Here is a 24,032-nt window from a genome sequence, read left to right as displayed (position 1 = left end):
CAGAACTAGAGTGCTACACGTTATTAGCCCGGCTGGTCAGCAGGTTAGTTCACACTTAGCCTCTTTTGTCATCTTCCTGACTCCTCCCCAATACAAATGTTTGATAGGCTATTTCATGTTCATAAAGATTCTCACTCACTCACTCACTCACTCACTCACTCACTCACTCACTCACTCACTCACTCACTCACTCACTCACTCACTCACTCACTCACTCACTCACTCACTCACTCACTCACTCACTCACTCACACACACACATTTTGGTAATGCTTTATTTAAGATACTTAAGAAGCAATCATACGGGAAAATGAGTACAGTACGATAAAACTAATGTAAATTTTACCACAAATAAAAGCCAAACATTTGGGTAGATCGGATTTGATAAACTAGGTTAAGTCAGTTCAGAAGCGGTTACAATATTTAGTAATATCCCAATATTACATATTATTTGTATAACTTGATTGGTAATACATATCATCAAAAACTGTCTGCTGTTGTTTGTTGAGATTCAGTTAACCCAAATAGTACCTGTTGATTCCAGTTTATATTAACAACAGCATTAATATACAAAAGTAGTTTAACATGTGTAACATTATATTGTTTTATGACAAGTTTTCATCAATAAGTAACAGGTACAGTAGTATTTGAACTGCAATGAAGTAACATAAACGCAAACCACCCAAGTCAAAGAATGGTATCCTTTTCATATCATATCTATTCACTTTCAACCACTACCAACAAGGACGTGAAGAAACAGAATGAAAACAGAGAGAGCCATGAAATGAGAAAAGTTACTCAGGGTGGCACCACTGCCAAAGATACTGCCGTCAGGGGTCGTACTGATAGTGGGAGGACTGATGGTAGCACATGTGAAGTTTAAGTCCTTGTCGAAGCCACGGGAGGTAAAGGTAACAAAGCTTTGTTTCATGCCAGTGACTGTGTCGCTGATCCATCTCTGATACTGGGACACTCGAGTGTAGACTCCAGGTTTCTTTGGAAGAGCACAGCCATCACCAAAACTCACAATTCCAGCCTGGACCCACATAGAGCTATTCCGCTGTTGCACTACCAGTGGTCCCCCTGAATCTCCCTGTGAAAAAAGTAGAATCTCTTTATGATCATTTAGAAAGTAATCTCTGTTTTATATGAACATTAAAAAAGCTGAACATTACTATTTATTCAATAAAGTTTCAACTGTAATTAGAACCTGGAGCAAGTCCAGCCTGGACGCTCAGAAGATAAACAAACTTCTACACTACTGCTTTGTTTGCTATGTTTTGTTGAGCCTAATACTACAAGTTGGATTTGTGAAGTTAATGAATGATGAAGAGTCACATTACTGCTGTAATGTAAGCTCATTTCACCTTCATCTCCTCTTACTACCTTACATACAAAATGTCTGGTTATTCCTTTCAAACATGCCAAATTCTGTCTCTGTTATCTAAGCTGCTGATGCTAAAAGTCTCCTAACGATAACCATCAGCGCTGCTGTGTTTAACACAACTCATTATTTTTGAGCTTCAATCAGCCGTAGTATGCAGCCGGCGCTAAAACACATTTGTATTGGTGGTAACTAAAGGTACATATGCGGCTTGGAGAGGTTATAACTGCTATCTTATTTGATGTTAAGCTGAGCTGCTAAATCCAAATGTGACATCATCATTTCTGCCAGTTCGTTTGCCATCTGGCGAGTCCATAAACGATTTTCCCCGCCATCTTGGTTGTCCATCAATATATTGAACCAGTGACTATGATGGCTAGTTAACTTAAGGATAGGAATCAATTGAAGGTCATTGATTTTTTTTTTTTAAAGGCCATTGATTTCTCATTCAGCAAATGATTTTTGACACAATATTGAATTAAAGCAATGTTATATTTTACCTTCAGCCTGGCATTGTGAACTGGTTGTTTGAACACCTACTAAATGCTGTTCTTAATTAGTTTTAAAACAAATTTGGCATGAATTCAAATTCCTTAAAATAAACCTCACTTCTTAATGAAGCAATGAGCAAAATCTCACCACAGGGTGGGCTGTTGAGCACTGTCTGTAGACCAAAACAAGATGTGTACCAAGCCACGCCTCCCTCTTCCTCCCCTCCCGCTGCAACCCGCCCTCCTTTTCCCCTTCCTTTCTGACCTGTCACCTCAAATGCACATGCTTGCAAAAGATAAATACACAGCAAAACAGCAATGCATTTCGGAGGACCATGTTTAGGAAAGAAATTAGTAACTCATAATTTTATAAAGCTGTTTGCAACAGAACGTTTCAATCCGCTGGACGGGTTGTCTGCCATTTAGCACTGCTCTGACAGTGGCATTTTATGGATAGGGATACCATGTTCCATCAAAAAAAGATAGCTTTAGTTCTTCACAAAACTACTTTATAGTTCTATCTGAAATAGTAAAATTGTGCTTATCGCTCCTTTAAGCATATTCTCACTGTGATCATGGCATTGTTTTATTAATTATTTGTTTCAGTTTTATCCTTATTTGTTCCTTTTAGTATTTTTCAAGTTAATTAGTTGTCCTTATTCTTTTCCTTTTGATTTACTAGTTTAAATTTCAATTTGTTGACTGAAGTATTTTAAACTGAGTATTTTATTAATAAATTCTTGTATTGGGAGAGACGTTTTTTTTTTGTGTTTATTCTGTATATGTTTAGAAGACCTGGGAGTTTCAGATGACAAGCATCTTATTCTACCTTGTGTTTTATGTTGAGAAAAAGCAGAAAGAAAGAGATCACATGTACAATGTGGTAATCACCTGACAAGAGTCCTTCCCTCCCTCTTTAAGTCCAGCACACAAGTAGTTCTTTGGGTCTGCAGGGTAAAGAAGGAGGCTAATAAAGTCAGAGTAGTAGCACATGCATCTGTTGATTCCCACTATTGGTACGTCTACTTCCTGCAACGTGTTGGCAGTTGGTCCAATTAGGTACTCTGATTGAAGAGAACAGAGTAAGTTTTAAACAGAAACCACATGCGGTACTGTCAGAGAAAGTAAATATTTTGTAACTTACCAGTGACCCCAAAACCAGTGACCCAGCTCATAACCCCATCATGGAAAGTACTGTTTTCTGAGGCTAAGCAGACCGGCTGTATGTTGGCAGTAAAATTAACAGGAGCCGAAAGCTTTAGAAGACAGATGTCATTTTCGAATGTATTACTGTTGTAATCAGGATGGCAGATGATTTCAGAAAGCCTGCGAGTCACTTTATTGGAGCTGGAAACATTTAGTTGAAAAGCACCAAGTTGGACTTCTGTGTGGTTGAGCTCACCTCTTAGAATGAAAAACAACAGAAAAGAAACATGAACAGCAGTCAACAAAGTGAAACGTAGGATCACTTTTTTGTTACAACCTAAGTCTTAACAAATTAAAATTAAATCACATACAAATGTTTGTGTACACGTTTTGACTATAATACTAAAAAAACACATCACTCAGCAAACAAAATAGCTGTCATCTTTAAAGCTGTATAACACAGTTTATTCAAGATAAGACTTCGGTCAGAGGTTGCATAATGATGCTTTCAATGATTAAAAAAAAAAGCAGTACACACATTGGTAGGCAACTTGGGGTTCAGTGTCCTATCCAAGGACATTCAAGGACACGTCAGTAAATTGTATGGGAAGCTGGAATTGTACTTGAAACCTTGTGATTGTCAGATGACTACTTTTAGAATTATTAGCAGGGTCCTGGCATAATTCTGTCTACACATTTTAAATTGTGATGATGTCAAGGATTTGGAAACACCATTTCAGAAGCTAATCCACAGCCAAGAGGAAGCGATTAGCTAAGCTCATTAGGAAGGTCAGCTCTGTTCTAGGGTGTCCCCTCAACCCAGTGCAAGTGGTGGGAGACAAAAAGACTCTGGCAAAAATGACATCACTGTTGGACAGTGTTTCCCAAGTGCATGAAGCTGTTTCAGAACCGGAGAGTGCCTTCGGTGGCTGACTGCTGCATCCGAGGTCCACAGAGAAGCATTATAGCAGATCCTTCCTCCCAGCAGCTCTTAGACTTTCTAACTATTACTGCTCTAAAAAAAAATGCAATGAGTGTTTATGACCATCATTCTTAAAGATAGTTTTATGTAGAAACAGTAATATACATTCATGTTTTGTAATTTTTTTTACATCACCCTGCTCAGTTGCACATTCCGTTAAACTGGGTGAGCTATTCCTCCAATCCATGTGACCACAAAGCTCTGTCTTTTTTAATGTTACTCTGAAACAAACCAATACATTAAATAAAGAAAGAACACTCACGTGTTAATGCAGTGAGCAGCTGTCAGCACCCATTGATTGTTTATCAGTGACCCTCCACAGGAGGAATCACTTGTAGTATAATATACCTGCCAGGGCCAAGCTCCTTGCTGGGCATTTTGACCACCAATGATCCGGGAATTGCTTACTGCTGCTTTGCCACACACTTGCAACAAAAAAGAGACAAAAGCGGGAATGAGTAAACGTGGAGCAAGTGCTGTCAAATGATGAGACTCTTAGAACTGTGAAATATGTATGACTAGCTGATTTGTGTTGTGTTGTGTGTTGTGTTGATAGCTCTGGTTTACAAGTTCAGATTTATGCTGTTAGCTTGTTGAATAACAGCAAAGTAATTGTACCCATTTTTACCAATTATTTTTATTTCAATGCTGTTTTGCGTTTCTGACATTTTTACAATCTGTGGTAGAAAGCAAAGTACTTACTTTAGCAGAGGGCGAACTTAAAACATAAACATAGTTACTTTTTACAAAGAACTAAAGCAAAAATTACGGTCCCAAAATTTCTGACATCAGTGCTGTCTTATCTTTCTGTGTAGCTAAAGCAAGTCAGAAGACAGAACTAAACTTATTGCTTACCAGGCTCATCTGATTGACAACCTGAAATGCCAAACAGACAGACATGTCATCAGCACAAATGATTAGTAGGTGAAGGAAATGAAACACATTGTTTTCCCACTCATACACTTGCACGAAGACATAGAGACAGCTGCCCCAACATTTTCCCAACTGTGAATAACTTGTCCATATTAAGAACATCTCGCTGGTTGGCAATAGTTTCATACAGTGCTGTCAAAAGGTCCCCCCTCCTTACACAATTAAATGTTACAGATCACAAAATACATTTAAGAACTGACAAAGATAACCCCTTTTTTAATGTTTGTCTTTTCACATCTATCTATCTATCTATCTATCTATCTATCTATCTATCTATCTATCTATCTATCTATCTGTCTGTCTGTCTGTCTGTCTGTCTGTCTGTCTATACATAAAAGTCATTTATGTCATTGGTTTCATATGCTGCTTCTATTCCACTGCAATTAAATTCAATAACATTTTATTTATATATCGCCAATTCATGAAACATGTAATCTCAAGGCATTTTACAAAGTCAAGTTCAATCATACTATACAGATTGGGTCAGATTATACAGATGCTTCAAAGTCCCGACAAGCAGCATTCACTCCTGGAGAAGCGTAGAGCCACAAGGAGAGTCGCCTGCATTGTCCATGGCTTTGCAGCAATCCCTCATACTGAGCAAGCACGAAGCGACAGCGGCAATGCAGTGTGCTTTGTTCTCTAAAGTTTTCTTTTTTTCTTTGTTCTGTACTTGTGTAGCACTTTGAATTGTCTTGTTACTGAGCTGTGCTATACAAATAAATCTGCCTTGCCAATGTTATGGTAAAACAGACATCCAAATCAACCTGGTCTGGACTGAAATATTATTTGTTGCATAATTATACCCAATAGTCGCATCACCCTTGGTAGCAACAAGTATCTATAAGCAAAAACTGTTCATGAGTCTTTTGCATCGCGATGGATAATTTTCTGCCCACTCTTCTTTTCAGAATAATTTTATTTCAGCCACATTTGACAGGTTTTGAGCATAAACACCATGCCATTTAACATCATCCCATATATAAAATATACATTTTGTCATGTCTAACATCAATGCTGATACCTTTGATTCTTGCCATTGTGTTAAACTTGGAAGCCTCAGAGCAGTGAACTACCAACATGTCTTTTATAGAGGGAATCTTATTACCAGTTCTTTGCTGCTCCTTACCTAATTTTCATGAAAGTGAGAAGGATGTACTTAGTTTTTCTACACCTGGCTTTTCCATATTGGTTTTGCTTTTGATCATTAAGTAACTCCTAAATCTATTGAAACTCTGGTTGGGCAGTCCAAAATTTTAAAATTACTTACAGTCAAAAGGAAGATTCGGCTAAAATTAAGGAATTGGGTTAGACAAAAAAATTGTCTATACGAAATTCACAAGACATTTTCACCATAGTTGTGTATTATATATCAATTAGGAAAAATCACAGCAAAATTTGGTAAAACTCTTATTTGAAATGAAAATATGGAAAAAAAATGTTTTTACTTTGCACTACTAGTATATATTCATGAAGATTAGTTACGAAATTAAGATAATTAATGGATAAAAAATTGTTACAGAGATACCATCCACAAAAACTACTTGACTGTCTACTGTATGTGCCACAGATGCATGTGATTCAGTATGCTGAACCAAATCATTAAGCATAATTTAATACTACTAATAATACATTTTAGCGCCCTTCAGGTCATTTAGGAACTCTGTATAGAACAAGTAGCATAAAACAGTAAAGCAAGATAAAATGACAAACATCCAAAATTACAATAGACCAGCAATAACAGATGGGTTTTGCATTTAAGGTTGCATATGAAAAATGAAGCATTAATATTTACCATTGCAGAGAATAACCACTACAAAGTATCCAAACAGCTTTTGGAGAGCCATTTTCATATTCCTCTCGGATCACCAAGTCTTAGTCTAAAATACCTAAAAGGACAAAAGTCTAAAATACCCTCAGCTATAGATACGAATAGATGATCAGCACCACTCTGGATGCCTCCTTTTAAACCAAGATCAACTTCCTGAAAATAGACGCAGCATGAAACCTGTTATTCAGGATGCTAGGGTTGACATGCCATTTTCTACTCATGAAAGATGTAAACTCAAGGAAGCCACTTACAAAATGATACTTGCAAATCAAATAAAACCAATTTTTTTTCTTTCATGCACCTAACATAAATAGCAGTCAACCTGGTAACTTTCCTAATGTAGGCATCTATCAGCCTTATTTTAACAAATGTACAGCTGTTTTATTTTGTGCATGACAATTAAATAGCAGCTGGCTCCTTACAATTTCTTCAAAAGTATTTTTTTTAAAGATTAAGACAATCTTGGTTGACCTGTTAAACTGACTAGATTATATTCCTATGACCACAGACATAGATACCAAACCTTTTCGAACTCTACTCCAGTCTGTCAGTTGTTATATGCAGCATTTAACAGCTCATCAGTTTGTCCCACCCCCAGTCATTTGTTTGTTTTTGTCATAACTTTGTTGTTTTAGCCTCACAAAAAAATGACCATTCTATCTCCCATATCACCTCAAGTCAGCGTTTTGCCACAGTCATGACAATAAAAGCTGAACCAAACACCTGCAAATGCATTTGCTTATGTTTACTTACGTCTTGGTAATATTAACTAAAAATGTTAGGTCGTACAATTCTCACAGATACACAGACATACATGCAGCTTTATTTCAACAATTCATCAATATTGCCATTCTTCTATAATGCTCAGATGTGTGGAGCGCATGACTAGAAGAAGCGCATGACTTTCACACCTAAGCTGTGGATCTTTGAAGCTCCCGCAATGTCAACATGGGGCTGTTGGCTGTTTCTCTGATCAATGCTCTCCTGCTGCCTGTCAAATTAGGACAGCTACGTCCTGGTAGGATTACAGTCGTGCTGTGTGAAATTCCTGCATTTCTGTTACTTTTACAAATGGTGGCAGAAACTAAAATATAAATTAGCCAACTTTAGCAGAGCTCCAACTCACAAAACAAGCTTACTGTTCTTTTGGACTCAGGACTAATACAAAACAGTATTGTCCTAAAACTTCTAACATCAGTACTCTCTGATTTTTCAGTGCACTGTGGGTGAGAAGACTGCAGTAAATTTGTTTATTGTGTCTGAAATATTTAACAGACTCCTGTGATTGACAGTCTCAAAGGTGAAACAGATATGCAAAACCAGTCCTCAAAACTTGATTAGTAAGAGAAGTGAAGTGAACATTAATGTTTCCCCACTCCACTCCATTTGGCGGAAGACACTGTAAAAGACAGCTGCTTTAACAATCGTCCAATTGTTAATGGGTTTTCCCCTTGTAAAATAATAAACATCTAATTGTTTGGAAATGGTCTCTCACAGGGCTGTAAAAGGCACTCCCGCCTGGGCTGTGGATCTTTGCCGCTTCTCCAGCTATTCTACAGACTACTCGACTGGTTCTTTGATTCATGCCACTGTCTTTCCCTGGCCATCATGTCCTCCACAACCTGAGGACCTCACCCCTTCCCCAGCTGTTACCTCTACAGTGTCCTTCACTCCTGACCTGGTGAGAAGACAGCTAACCAGACTCCACTCCAGCAAAGCTGCAGGCCCCGATGGTGTATTCCCCAGGGCGCTCAAAGCTTGTGCCTATCAGCTGTGTTGAGTACTTAGCCAAGTCTTCAGCCTGAGCCTGCACCTCCAGAGAGTCCCCGTGCTGTGGAAGACGTCCTGCATCGTTCCTGTGCCAAAGACGCCACGTCCTAGCAGCCCTCAGAACTACAGACCGGTGGCACTGACGTCCCATATCATGAGGACCTTTGAGAGGCTAGTCCTGGAGCAGCTAAGGCCCTTCACTGATCCACTACAGTTCGCCTACCAGCCCCGCCTGGGAGTTGAGGACAGCATTATGTTGCTGAACAGAGTCTACACTCATCTGGACAAGTCGGCGAGAACTGTGAGAATCATGTTCTTTGATTTCTCCATCCATCCGGCTCTCACCCATTGAGAAGATGACGCCAATGCAGATGGAGGCCCCCATTGTGTCCTGGATTGTTGATTACCTGACGGGCAGACCACAGTATGTACGCCTGCAGAACTGTGTGTCTGACAGGGTGGTCAGCAACACTGGGGCCCCTCAGGGGACTGTCCTCTCCCCCATCCTCTTCACCCTTTTAACCTCAGACTTCAACTACTGTCCTGTCACCTTCAGAAGTTTTCTGATGACTCAGCAATAGTTGGCTTCATTGAAAAGGGTGATGAGAGTGAATATAGGACAGTGGTGGGCAACTTTGTCACTTGGAGTGAGCTGAACCATCTGCAGCTCAACGTGACAAAGACTAAGGAGCTAATAGTGGATCTGAGGAGGACAAAAACAACTGTGACCCCTGTTTCCATCCAGGGGGTCCCTGTTGACACTGTGGAGGAGTATAAGTACCTAGGAGTGTACTTTAACAATAAGTTGGACGGCACCAGAAACACGAGGCGGTCTACAAAAAGGACCAAAGCCGACTCTTCTTCCTGAGGAGGCTGAGGTCCTTTAACATCTGTGGGACGATGCTGAGGATGTTTTATGAGTCTGTTGTTGCCAGCACGCTCTTCTTTGCTGTCACATGCTGGGGCAGTGGGGTCGCTGACAACAACAGACTGAACAAACTGATCAGGAGGGCCGGTGATGTTGTGGGGGAGGAGCTGGACACTCTGACGGCAGTGGCAGAGAGGAGGATGCTGTCCAGGCTTCAGTCCATCTTAGACAATGTCTCACACCCTCATCATGACACACTGACCCAGCAGATGAGCTTTTTTAGCAGAAGGCTCCTCTTACCCAGATGCACCACAGAGCGCCACAGGAAATCATTCCTGCCTGTGGTCATCAATCTCTACAATGCCTCCCTCAGTGATAGGATTTCAGTTGTGCCATAAAGTTTCCAAGTTTCAGATGAACCGTTCTCCTTAAGCTGTTCAAAGCTTGGGATATTGTTTTGTAGTCAAATTTTAAACTTCTTGCCACTTTTTCACTGACATGTCTGGTGTGGTTCTAGCTCTTAATTAAATAAAGGTCTTAGGGCTTTCACACAGCAGCTGAATTTCTACTGAGATTAAACTGGACACAAGCGAACTCTGCATTGAAAGGTGCAACTGGTGCAACCACATGCTCAATGATTGTGGTTGCACTGTACAGGTTGGAGTGTAACAAAATAGCTAAAAAAGCAAGGGGGTTGAAAACTTTTGCAATGCATCATGTTCTTGTTTATGGAAAAATGTTACGTGGTGTTTTGTTGGAGGAATTAACAACATGCAGACAAACTGGTAAGCGAAGTAAAAAAAAAAAAACACCCACAGCAGGCATGAAGAACAGGGCAGGGAACAAACCATGAGGAAGAACGACGGAAAATAGATCTGGCAGAGCAACAAGGAGCATGACAACAGAAGAAACCAGCAATGAAAAGAAGGAATTAGTGAGAATATGTGACAGCCCATGGCTAAATTAGGAACAAGTCTCCCTGGGGTTGTTTTGTGATATGAACCTTGAGCACACACTGAATGCGGCACAGTTATGGTTGCGGCGCCGCAAGGAACCCAGATAATTAAAAATCAATGTGTCCACTCACATCAGTTGCATGTGGATGCGGGTCTGGTTACCGAAGTCTGGTTACTGAGGCCCTGCAGCACTGCAAAGGGAAGCACCTGGCTGCAGACCACTGGAAATGCATGCCATACATTTCAAAATAAAACTGCACTGCCAGGCCTGGAAATGCAAGGGATATATTTCAAAATAAGGCAGTAGTGTTTTTATTTTTTTTAATCCAAGTGTTGTAATTCCCCCCTTTTTCGATCTTAGCTGACGGACTTCCATTTGCTAGAACTTCAAAATAAGGCAAGGAGAGAGCCTGAAAAGTGTGTCATCGTTATTACTTGTTTTAACTGTAAAGAAACAAAATAAGGAGTTAAAGTTCTATAAATAGCACAGTAGCGTCACTAAAGCCATGCTTTTACCCTATGGTAAATATAAAGGAATAGATAATGCTGTTCCAGCTCTATGAATAGTACACCAAGCCATGATAATTGACTAATGTAATGTGAGGAAATAAAAAATTTAGCAATAGGAACTTACTGATTCGGTGAACGAATCATTTGAACAAATCATTTTAATGTACTGATACGAGTGATTCAGTTCACTCAAAAGAACCGTGGTGCCCATCACTAATGTGGTTTGGACGGATCATAAGCCTGTTTTATTTGAGGTTTCTCAAATAACCTAATTCTCCTGCTGATGTTCAGAGTTGTTGTGTTTTTAACTCTTCCTCTGCTGGTCAGTTTTCTGATGTTTTTAATAAGGACTGCAGCCCTCCTGAATCCTCATATGGAAGTTGTGAAGAACTCAGCTCATGGTTTTCCTCAATCCTTCGAACAGTTTTAGATTCTGTGGCCTTTTTTAAGATCAGGCAAGTGATCCAAATCTGAACCCTGGTTGAATGAAACAACCTGTGCTGTCAGGAGAGAGTGCATGAGAGCTGAGCGTAAGTGGAAACAGGATAAACCTCAGGTCTCATATGAAATATTAAAATACAAGTGGAGTGAAAGCTCACATCCTTCTTTCTGTTTCTGACTCATCTACCCCTCCCTTCTGCTCTGCTGTCTTTGACAAGTTTGAGCCAGTTTCCCTGCTGTCTTTACAGGAGGTTGTTGCTTACATGAAGCCCTCGCACTCTCCTTATGACGCACTCCCACCTATATTCTTTAAAGAGGTTTCTCTCATGATAGCGGCGGTTCTACATTCAATTATAAATAGTAGCCTGTCCTCTGGTGTTGTTCCATTTAATCTTAAATGGACAGTAATTCATCCTCTTCTTAGGAAACCTGATCTTGATACTTTTGAATCACCCAGTTTGAATCCAAACTGCCTCATATCTAGACAGTTATTGAAAAAGTCGTTTAAAAGCCACTAATGGCATTTCTAGAGGAACATGGTATTTTAAAAAATTTTCAAGCTGGTTTTAAAGCTTTGCAGTGTTGAAACTGCCCTTTTAAGAGTTTATAACAATGTGCTTATAGCAACTGGCTGTTATTGAGTTTCTAGATTTAACTGCTGCATTTGACACAGTTGATCTTAAAATTTTAATTTCTCGTTTGAAATAGTGTGTTGATGTCAGGGCTACTACATCGCAGTGGTTTAGGTTTTTCTTGGCAGAGCAAACTTTCTTGGTAAAACTGGGTGAGTTTGTGTCCTTTGCTCCTCCTCTTCATTGTGGGGTCCGACAGGGGTCAGTGTTCGGCCCCTTGCCTATCTCTTTGTACCTGCTTCCCCTTAGTTCCATCTTCAGGAAACATGGGGTTTCCTTCCATTGTTATGCAGATAATTCCCAGGTTTATCTCCCTTTTAAAATAGCCAAGGGCTTCTCCTTAGATTTGTTATTCTATTGTCTAAATTATATAATGTCCTGGATGGCTTCAAACCTTTTACACTTGAACAAGCAAAAAACGGTAGTGATGGTTTGTGTTAGCGCATCTGACACCTCAAACATAATTCTGGGTTCTGTGGCACAATATGTTAGGTCGATTATCACAAATCTGGGAGTTAAGATAAATGCAGATCTTAAACTTCAAAGCCAGATTAGGGCCATGTGAAATTAAGCTTCCTTCATCTAAGGCAGTTAGCTGAAGTAAAACCTTTTATATCGAGACAGCTTTTCGAAACTGTAATTCATGCATTTGTCACATCTAGGCTGGATTTCTGTAACTCATTTTATCTCGGGGTTAATGAGGCTTCCATCAGGCGCCTGCAGGTTGTGCAAAATGCTGCAGCACGGAACAAAAACTGTAACAAAAAGGTCTGAGCACATTACCCCCAACCTAAAATCCCTTCATTGGTTACCTGTGGGTTTTAGGGTCGATTTTGAAGTTATTTTACTTGCTTTTAAATCTTTTAATCTAAAAGGCAGAGGGATGTTTACAGCTTCAGTACTGGACACTCATACATAACAACGAGACAGGCAGATTTCTGGACACCAAAGAGCCCAGTCCATTCCTCCCACAGACATTAAGTAGGACCAATTGTGTACACCCATTCAGGGGCGTGCACAGTATGATATCAGTGTTCCTTTCATCACATTGGTGGAGAAGATCATACTATAATGTAGACGCGTCCAAGCTGACACATTTTCCCCTAATCAGTCATTCTGTCCAATCTAAGCATGTCAGGCTCTGTGTCTCCAGTGTCTGTTGTTTATCTGCTGTTTCCATGGGTAACAGCCTTTCGCAGCCCATGTCTCTGTAACCTCATAATTTGTAACAGAGATGTGGAAAGTCTGTGGTGTGGGAGCCTGTGGAGCACTTGTGTTTGTTGAAGGAATTCATGGTTTTTGTTTAATGAAAAACTGAGCTAGTTCGATCCCGCGCTCTGACTATCTCAGGTTTTGTGTCCTTGGGAAAGACACTTCACCTTTACAACTCCAGCATAAATTAGTTCTTGTTTCTTCATCACATTTTGTTTAAACTTAAGTTGGGGTGAAACATCTACCGTAACTGGTTTCTTCCAGGTTTAAATGTGTGGAACTGTAGTATAATTTGTTTTTGGTGCTCACTGCTTTCACCTTCCTCAGCCTGGAATTCTTGCTTCACCAAAATGCTTTAGCAAATAATGTCAGTGGGGGAAGGAGCGGGCCGTCATCTTCCTACCTAAATCGCTGTCTCTTTATTACAAGCTCTTAAAATCATGAACTTGTACAATAAACAAACATTATTCAATATAAGTATGCCTCAGTGTCCATTTGTCATCTTAAAGCCTCAATATTATTTGATCTTTTTCATAAATCAGCATTAACGATTCCCTTTAAGTTCAGTAGCATTGAAAGAATAATGTTGTTACCACATGTGGATTTAATAACAATTGTTTGTTCTTTATTTAGCACAGTGTTAAAATGCATAAAGGAAACACCTGAAATAAATGAAGTGCAGGAAGAGGGTTAAAAAAAGCTTATAAAGTGCCTCCACCTGTGGTTAACAACAAGTAAACTTTTATGCAAAAAAGAAACAGAGTAAACTGATAAGTAAAAATAATTTTTTAACAAATATGTTAAATTTGTTATACAGTTGTATATGCTGTAAAAGTTGGTTATTGCAAATAATTGCAATAAGTGTTTTAGGAGAACAGACTAAGCCGACTGACGTATGATATATGTTTTATACAATTTCAGGTTTGATTGAATACATCTAGCACCTCTGGGTGACAGTGGCCTAATGACTAGAACAGCTGCGTTGCAATCTGAAAGTTCATGGATTTGATTCTTGTCAAGTCAAGTTTATTTGTATAACAAATTTCAGCAGCAAGGCGGTTCAAAGTGCTTTACATCATGAAAACACAAAAATAAAAACATCGAAACAGTCACTGGTTGTGAGACCAGTAACAAACTGGTGAAATTGTCAGGTGAAAATGTCAATACACATTAAATGTGTTGGTCAATCGTCCTGTTATTATGGGCTGAAAGCAACCCGGAACAAGTTGGTTTTCAGTGTTGGTGGGTTTTCTAGCTTTTTCCCCCTGGGAAAGGAACCTAGGCTGGATCCGTGTGTAAGCGCTGCTCACTTGGGGTAATGGACTTGGATGCCACCTCTGTATATTTGCTTTTTTTGTGCGAGTGAGACAGTGTGAGTTTGCCTGAACAAAGGAAAGGTGTTTGGTTTCCTAACTTCTTTAGGTGAATGTTATTTGTTGATCTAGAACAAGGGTCTGCAACCTGTGGCTCCACAGCCGCATGTAGCTCTTTACACCTTCAGCTTTGGCTCTTAAAAACTTAGACCAAAAATGCAAGGGGAAAAAAATTGGTCAATGTTTCTAAATGTATGCATTTAGGATTAGGATACATTTAGTTTTGGAATATATGCATAACATTTCCAGAAAGAAAGAAACTAATGTATAGAATATTTTACTATAGCTAAATGAAGTATCTTTTGGTCAATAGGTTGCAAATGACTTGCTTTTTCATCATTTTGATGCCATTTGCTATAAAAATCAAATGTCCAATTGAAGAAAATGTATTAACCTAAACATAAAAATACAGTTGGTTTAAATAATAAAATATGTTGATCTTTAATAAAAAAATGTAAACACATTTCCTGTAGTATACTATAAAAATAAGCTCTTGTTTCAGAGAGATGTGTAACTTTTGTGGCTCTAAACAAAATTTGTTTAGCTGGACAGGGGGCAAAAATGGCTCTGCTGGTTGTAAAGTTTTCTGACCCCTGATCTAGAACATGTCTGCAACCTGTTGCTTTTGAGCCACCCGTGGGTCTTTGAAACTTCCATGACGACTTTTAACACCTTTGGCAAATGATTAACGAACTAAGGTTTTGAAGTAAAGCTATAATAACAAATGCCAGTTTTAGAAAGTTTTAGCTGCAAAAAACTAATTGCATTGAATTTCTGCAATAGAATAATATTAAAGGTACCAGCAAAATCTCTTCAGGTCTATTTTTCTTATTAGGTTGGAAACTATGTTTTTTTTACACTATGTCCAAAAATATTAACATCCTATTGAAGAAAATATCTCAACCTTGTTTTTTGCAAAGCTTTAATGTTTTTTCTTTTTTTAAAACCTAAAAATAGAAATAAAACTTTTAAATGAATAAGTGTGCCCAAAACTCAGGTTTTGTGTGGTACTACATAATATTATATAAAAATGAAAGCATAAAATCATAACTAATAAAAGAAAAAAGCTTTGTGTTGTTAACTGACATTTTCCAATTAGGAAGATACAAAGTTGTTGTAGAAAATGTCACCTAAAAAAATTGCTAAATGGCCGAACTACTCTTGTCCATTCCTGGAAGCCACATTTCTACCATTCTTGAACTATGGTCAGGGGCCACTCAAAGTTAATCCAAATTAATCCAAGTTAATGGCCCCCGGACCACATGTTGGACACCACCGCCTTTGATGGTCAGACCAGTATTAACAGGGCAGGTTCTCTCCGGTTTGAAATAATGATGGATAACAGCCTACAACGCTGTTGCCATGACACCACTGACATCACATGAACATTCTGGACATCAAAGGAAAACTCTATGATGTCACAGCTGAAGTCCTGTCTGTGATGTCATCAGCTCGGTTCTTTATGCAGTACACTTCTAAATTCCTCTCATTGCTTGCTACCCCACTGACGAGTTCAGACGTACGCAAAGCGCTCTCACAGTCGACTTTTCGCGATCAACACTGATCTTATCCACCGTTTGTTTGACCAGACATCAAAGACCAAGTTCCCACTTTGGTGAAATGGAATACCAGCAGCAGGGCTGGGGAGGTGGACATCATCAGCGAGGCTGGATTGACAACAGGCAGCCTGCCAATGTGTTCCAGGGAGACATCCAGAGGCTCGGCTCTCTTTTGGAAATGGAGAGAGCCAGATGGTTTGAGGAGAACCAGAAGGTGGCCGCCCTGGAGAAAGAACTGGAAGATGCTAAACATGAGGTAAAAAGGCAGAAGAACCTCAAAGAGATGTACATAAACAAGGGCAAGGAGACAAAAAGAGAACTTATGAGTTTACAGAAGTTTTCCGATCCAGAAAGTCTCAGCCCGGCAATTATTGCTTCCAAGGTGCACAGCACCATGAAATACAAGAAGAAAAAGCTTCTGCAGCAAGACTTTGAACATCTAAAGGTAGCTCATGTCGTCAACGAGGAGTTATTTGTAGCACAAATCGAGGCGGAAAAAGAGAGAAATAACACCCTCCAACAAGAACTGGATAAAGTCAAGCTTTCCTACGAGCAGCTTCGCTCTGAACGTGAAGCTGACAATGCTGGGGCGACGCTGCAGGTCGACATGCAGAAGGTTTATGAAGACAAGATCAAGCAGGACCAAACGCTCATCGAGAACCTGAGAGCTGAGAAGGATGATCTCTTCCAGACAATGTCATATGAGATCGCCGTCCTGCAAGAAAAGAAGAAGTGTCTGAAGAGTGAGATGGAGCAGTTAAAGGTTTCGTACCAAGAACTAAACTTGAAGTATGAAACAGAAGTTTCTGCACTGAGACAACAGGCAGAAGCCCACCAGCAGGAGATGAATCGTGAGAAAGAAGCAAATTCAGAGAGAGCAAAGAATGACCTCCAGCTTATCAACGACCTTAAAGCTGAGAAGGACAATCTCCATCAGAAAATGACACAAGAGTTCGGATTCCTGCAACAGCAATCGGCGGAGAACACGAAACATCTCCAAAGAGAACTGGAGCAGGTTAAGGTTTCATACCAGGAGCTGAAAAATAGGTATGAACTGGACGTTTCTGCGCACAGACAGCAAGCAGAAGTGTTTGAACAGCAGTTAGACGAACAGATAAAAGATCATTCACAGAAAATGAAGGACAACCTTAAATTTATCAACCAACTTAAAGCTGAGAAGGACGCTCTCCACCAGCAACTTACCGTCCTCCAACAACGATTCTCTGGCTGTGAGGTTAATTATAAAACAGAGCTAGAGAATCTGAAAGCTGAGCTCCAAGACAGAGATGACCTGGGTCCTCCAAAAAGAAAAAGGGCCAGGCGTCAAGAACCATCTATGGATCTCGACCGTCTCTTAGAGGAAACCCTGTCAGAGCCTGTTGAATATCCTGAGGCGTCCCCCATGGAGCTAGATAACTTCGTAGAGGAGATGCTAAAAGACTTAAGCATTCTTGATCCTGAAGCCAGGGAAGTGCCTGAGCTTCCTGGGGAGACCCTGCCAGAGAACCAGCAAAGCCAAGATCCTGAACCCATGCAGGTGGAAGGCTCACAACCCGACCCTTCAGTTTGGAAAAAGATACGGCACACTCTGGGTTTAAAGAAGCCAAAGAAATGGAAGAAAAGCAAGAACACTTCCCAAAATGAGCAGCTAGAGAAGTAGGCCAGTACTGAACAGTTTAAAAAAATATTTTAGTCCCATTCAAATGTCCAATTTAATTCCCAAAATAAAAAAACAGGGCGGCACGGTGATGCGGTGGTTAGCACTGCAGCTTCGCAGAAGAGAGGTCCCAGCTCTTAGCTGGGTACCGCTTTCTGTGAGGAGTTTGTATGTTCTCCACGTGTTTGCGTGGGTTTTCTCCGGGTGCTCCGGTTTCCCCCACACCTCCCAAAAACATATGTCAGGTTAATTGGCTGATGGAAAATGTGCTCAACACTGTAAGTGTTGAGTTCAAGAAACTGCAAAACTGTTCAGACTGGAGGAATTCAAAGACACTGCAGCTAACGCCTGGAATTGCTTACAAACCAGAAAATTTAGGATACTGTTGCCATCAGAATCAGAATAAGAAATACTTTAATAATCCCAGAGGGAAATTGCTGTTTCAGTACAACCACCATCACAAACATTTCAGGGGGAGATGATTTACTGAGGCGTTGCTGCCAAGGACATCACCTTACACGGTGCTCACAGGACGCTGCCATTACTCTACTTTATCCTATTGCAGGATACAGTTTGAGATATCAAAAAACTCTTGAAGAAAGTGCTCAGAAAGACAAGACATAGCAGCAGAAGCAGGAGAGTGGGAGGGGGGTGAAAGCTGGAGAGGAGAGAAAAAAACACAACCGATTTCAAAGAGAGACAGAACAGAGATTAGAGACAGAACATCAAAATGGGTTAGTAATAAGTTAATGAATTAATTTGAATTGACTTGAACAAAAAATGGGTGTGTTTCTGTGCACCTGTGTGCACCGTGTGAGTGTGAAGCGTCTCTTGCAGTAGTGTAGAGGTTCCTGTAGGAATGGTAAGCAGTGCATGCGGTTTTGCGCTTGCAACCCTCTGCATGAAGCTACTGCAGCTGGCTTGTCCCGATATGTGGGCTGAGCAGAGGTTCAGCACACATCTGGATTCTCCTCCTGCCAGTAAATAGCCTCTCCACCACAAAGACCCCTGCAGTGCCTCCTCGTGGCCACACACGGAAACTGGGTACTTTCCGTGTCCCAGGCCAAACTGCAGGGGATCTCGGAGCAACAGTGGGCCCCAGAGACGCGGAGCATGGCCTTGCACCCGTCAACCACTGTCCCAGCTATGGGCAAATAGCCCCACTGCCTTGTGGGTAGGCCTAGAAAAACCTAAACAGAGTAACACTGATTTACTCTGAGAGCCAACAACAGCAGGGGACACGGCCCTGACATGTTGCCTCCCTCATGTGCACACAGAAAAAGAGTACCTAATTGTGCCTTTAAGGGTACAAAGGCTCGTCACTGGGATGGTACCCTCAAAGGTACTGCTATTGTACCTTTAACAGTGGATACTTTTTTTTCCCCTTGATGTTGGAAGTTCACAAAGGCCAGAATTGTACCTCTGGTAATAGTCTTGTGCTCTCTTAGAAAAATAAAATAGTGATAATAAAAAAATAAAGAAGGACCCTTTTAATTGACAAAATTACATTTTATTTTCCATTTTTCCATTTTATTACAACTTTAAACTCAATGTTGAATTGTGACATACATGTCATCTACAGAGTAAATGCCATTTGGCAGGAAGTACATTTGACTCCTGCTTCTTTTGGTTCTTCCTACAGCATTTCCCTACAGTACCACGGTACCAACACGGTATGCCATGCCACCCACTGGCATGGCATACATATTACAATGCCTATTGCGGGTTTTTTTTTGTTTTTAGGCGGTTTTATCATTACACTCAAACCTTTCTGGAGGTGATCTCAAAACATAAGGGGTTAATTGTCTCAAAATGGCCGATAGGCGTGCTTCTGGTAATCATTAAGGAGGTCATAAGTAGCGGGTCATAAATCTTAGGTCATAAGCCATAGGTCACAAGTCATAAATCTTAGGTCATAGGTCACAAGTCATAAATCTTAGGTCATAGGTCACAAGTCATAAATCTTAGGTCACATCACTGAGCTCTATTATACACTGGAGTGCTAATCGCCCGCTGTTAGAACGAGTCGCTTTGAAGCCACCGGCCGCCATATTGGTACTCCCTATTTTCATCCAGTAACTAGGGAATATGTGCGCTACATCCACATGTCCAACGAGGATTTTCTGATGTTCAGGGGGGGCTTAAAACTTTTAAAATGTCAAATGCCATATACTTTTATGTTATGTTCTAAAATTATCAAGTACTGAGAAAGTCATGTGCTGAAATATTTCGCATTTTATCTATTTAAACATATATATATAACATTTATAAATAAATCAATAACAATATACAAAAACATATATTTACATATATATGTATACATATATCTACATATATACATACTTATATATACATATATATATATTTAATATGAATAACATGTAAAATATTTTAGCACCTAATTTCCTAGTAGTTGATAGTGTTAGTACATCCACTGACTGTAGAATTACCTGTGAAACGTTTTCACTCAGCCAGAAAACTGCTTGTTGTTGCAACTAAATCCTATGGAATTCTGTGAGAGTAGGGAGTAGCAAGATGGCGGCCAGTGACTTCAGTTTTTCGGCAAAATCAGCACTCCAGTGTATTATATAGTTCAGTCGGTCACATGGTGACGTCATGTTGGAAGGGAGTGGGGGTGGGACATAATATAAGAGTAGACCCCGCACCGACCGCTTTCGCCTATGTGCGCTGACAGGATTTGGGGGCGCCATCTTGGGGCGGTCGACAGCTCAGCTGAGTGTAATGTGTTGACCAGGCGCAGAATCAATTTTAATCAACTATAACTCTTTGAATATTGAACTAATTTTTACATTGTTTTTTATTTTTATTTTTACTTTCCACTGATTCACTCATATTTTGCTATCTGGATTAGCTTTTCTGGTCAGTCTGAAATATATATTTGTAGACATAAAACAAAGACAACTGATCTGTGATATTTTTTGCAGCTCCCATTATAAAATATAGTAATAGTACATCATCACAGCATTTTGTGAGTCAGTCATTGGCTTTGATTTTGGTGTACCACTCCAAGAATTTTATTGTCCCTTTGACATTTTTTTTGAACCATAAATGAAGCAAACCTGCTCCTGTTAAACATGAGGTTGCAGCGATGAAAGCTTAATTTTAAGTTAAAAGAAATTGAACTGAATATCATGGAGTAAAAGAATATCATTATTGCTTTGACCCTGCTTGCGGCTGTGCAAATACTGGCAGGAGCAATGTAGTGGGGACATGCAAATTTTTTTTGTCTGGTTTTAATCCCAATTCCTGGTTGGGAAAGGCCTGCATTCACCGGTGGTAGTCGTCGTCAGTCGGCAGGGCGAGTTGGACTAAAACTCTGTCAGTGTGAGAGGAGGTGAACACCTGAGTCTGCAAGGGTGTGAGGGGAACTTACTCGACCTCAGTCACAGTCAAACAAACACAACTGTGTAATATGGTGTGGTCGCTAATCCCACTGCAAAAGCATGTGGTTTCACAAGTCATGTAATCAGTGATTTTTCAGACTTTGGCTGATGCCTTTCTCTGGGAGAGAGACATAGGGATCTAAGTACTGTTTCTTTCTCCCTTTGTCTTTTTGTATTTCTGTTATGAGCCTTAGTTGAACTGAAACAAAATATTCATGCTTGGGAGTTTTTTTTTAAAGGGGCAATATTATAAAGACAAGATGACACACTGATTGTCACGGGTTCATCCATGCAGTCATGGTTACCTTATCACAGCAGCTCTGAAATCAAATTCGTATTTATTTTACAGTATGTTGTGATTTACAACACCCTGTCCAAAAGAAGACAGAGCCTAGAGCTAGACTGCTGCAAGCCACTAACCAAAGAAAATTAGTGAGAAAACTCCTCAACGTTTCTTTATAGAGTGTTAACATTCACGTTGTCAATTATCTTTTTCAATTTGTTTTTGATTTTACACATTTGAAATCACTGGAAAGCTTAGATTATACTCTTTCAGGATCTGTAAATAACGCAAAACGACCCTGGGGAGACTTGTTCCTGGTTTTGCTGTGGCCTGACACACACATAGGTGAACATTATTTGCTTCTATTCACTTTTTCATCATCAGACACTCATGACCAATATTCTTAATGAATGACTTGACTGGGAGCGCTCTCCCTTCTCACGCGCAGGTCTGAGGTGGATTCTGACTAAAGTATTTTACGTCCGCCTCCTTTCTCTGTATCCCTGCGACTGTCAGCCAAGCTCCCTGCCTCAGCTAGCTGCCTCTGTCTCCTGCTTCACTCTGACTGGACCGACACCTGGACCTCTGCCATCTGTCTGTTATCAGTTGTTGTTGTTGTTGTGTCTTTTACAGTTGCTAATGGAGGCATTAATGGCTGCATTGCTCTGGATGATAATCATTTGTCTGCCATTCCCTTCCTTTTGCACCTGTTCCAGTCTCATCCTGAGATAAAAAAAAAAAAAAACTAACTATTTACTCTTAAAATTGCCCAAGCCTCTGCTTAAATTTTGTCTTATTGTCATTTTTGTCCTGTGGAAAAAAAAAAAAATCGGAAGACTGGACATTCTTGAATTTTACTTGAGAAACTAAATTAATTTCAAAAGTTGCAACCAAAACTTGTCTTAGTCACTCCCATTTCCTGGGCCCAGGACCATTGCCTATTTGCTGTTGTGATTTTTCTTTCTTTTACTAATTGATGCAAATGATGGCTTTGGCCACAAAACAATGCACACATAAGTCTTGTGCCTCACTTATTTCAAACAAACACCTTATTGTTTAAAAATATGTGAAACTAGTACATTTAGTCTCCAAGAGTTGTAGAAGTGGAAAGTACAATCAAAACAGGAATACCTGTCCAACTGGTTTTAGAAGCGTACCAGACAGACAGGATTGACAATTTGGAACAACGTACAGAAATGCTTTAAACTAACCATAGTGGGAAAAAAAGTTTTATTTTACATGTATATTTTTAAATAAAGTTATATCAATCCTTGAAGTTTTAATTGCAAAAGAAGTTCTAAAATCTAATTAGTTTCAAGTTCCAACTTTTTACTGATAGGTTTTCTTTCAAAGTCAAGTTGACCTATCTAAAAGCCTTTAGATATGTCTTTGACCCTTCCCTGTTTCCTGTGTTTATAATTGAGATCGGGACCACTTGCTGTCAATTAGCATAACTTGTATTCAGTTTGACAGTGGGTAGTGCAGGAGCTAGGAGTTTGTCCTGAACCCCTGCTCCAACTGTCTCAGTCATTGTGATCTTGGGAAAGACTTGTTTATTTATAAACAAATACAAAAAGAAGCATTTTATGGAAATTATACTTACTCGTAATACAGAGAAGGTCAATACCACCTGCACAGCCTCTAAACCTATATATTATTTATACTTCATCAAAGAATTTTCTTTAATACTGTGGGAAAGTCTGACATATATCACTGAGCATTTCAGCGTTGTGATTGTTACTGACAACATTAAGAGCCGGTTTTAAAAGGAAACCCTATTGTCATGGTGTTCTTACATCAGCATCTGTTTGGACCATGAACAAATGTTATAAAATACTTTGCTTTGTTTGCTTTTCAGTGGTGCATCACCAAAAATGCTACATTGCTGGAGAAGCATCAAGGAATGAGGAAGGTTACACTCATTACAAAGGAACTGGCTTTTATTCAAACAAGTTTAATGCCTTTTAAATTCATCAGCTGTTAAAATATTTCTGACGTACTGTTTGCCTTACATGGGGACTATTTTGTGTCATTCTTCTTTGGTCAACTAAATGAAATTTGAATGATTTGCCTACCTTAAAATACTTCTTACCATGAATATTTTAAAAAAATTTAGAGAAACGAATTGGATCTTTTATTAATCCGACATATTAGTGTGATGATTTGTTTAACCTTGATTTAGCTATTCCCTTTGGTTTTTAGTTAGCTGAGGTCATTCTAAGACATGGTATTTTTTGTGTTCAATTGTATTTTTTCAGTCACGCTCAGTATTTCTCTTTTAAGTCTTTGCATTATTTTTAATTTTAGCTCCCTTGATAAAGATGTGTAAAATGGCCAAAGGATATATATTGTTTTTCAAATAGCGTACTCCCACAATATAAATTTTAGAAAAATCCAACATTTATTTTAATCTACTTACTCAGAGGCAAATTTCCACTTTATGTATTTTTAAATAAAACTGTATGTACCATGGCTGGGGTTACTTGTAACAAATCCTATTGAAACAAATGTAACAAAAGCATTTTTGAGTGTTTGTATTGAAACTGATCAGATTGTATGAGACCATTAAATTAATTACCGGTAATTTTCTGCTTCTCTTGA

General features: G+C 39.5%; 2 protein-coding genes across 2 annotated transcripts; one reads left to right on the top strand and one right to left on the bottom strand.

Moving 5' to 3' along the window:
- Positions 1 to 314: 314 nt before the first annotated feature.
- On the bottom strand, positions 315 to 6,850 carry LOC105934832 (serine protease 27). Its single transcript, XM_012874993.3, has 6 exons — positions 6,731 to 6,850; positions 4,858 to 4,878; positions 4,265 to 4,427; positions 3,019 to 3,278; positions 2,766 to 2,938; positions 315 to 1,092 (listed from the first exon to the last, which is right to left on the bottom strand). The coding sequence occupies exons 1-6, from the start codon at positions 6,786 to 6,788 to the stop codon at positions 727 to 729; spliced, it is 1,041 nt and encodes a 346-aa protein (XP_012730447.2). The 5' UTR covers positions 6,789 to 6,850; the 3' UTR covers positions 315 to 726.
- Positions 6,851 to 16,148: 9,298 nt separating this feature from the next.
- On the top strand, positions 16,149 to 17,964 carry LOC105937521 (GRIP1-associated protein 1-like). Its single transcript, XM_012878874.3, has one exon. The coding sequence runs from the start codon at positions 16,149 to 16,151 to the stop codon at positions 17,745 to 17,747; it is 1,599 nt and encodes a 532-aa protein (XP_012734328.2). The 3' UTR covers positions 17,748 to 17,964.
- The last annotated feature ends 6,068 nt before the right edge of the window (positions 17,965 to 24,032 follow it).

Source organism: Fundulus heteroclitus, chromosome 14, assembly GCF_011125445.2.
Source record: "Fundulus heteroclitus isolate FHET01 chromosome 14, MU-UCD_Fhet_4.1, whole genome shotgun sequence".
In the NCBI taxonomy this organism is placed as follows: Eukaryota; Metazoa; Chordata; class Actinopteri; order Cyprinodontiformes; family Fundulidae; genus Fundulus; species Fundulus heteroclitus.
Note: the sequence above shows the minus strand (reverse complement) of the source record. Positions and strands in the feature narration are given on the sequence as shown.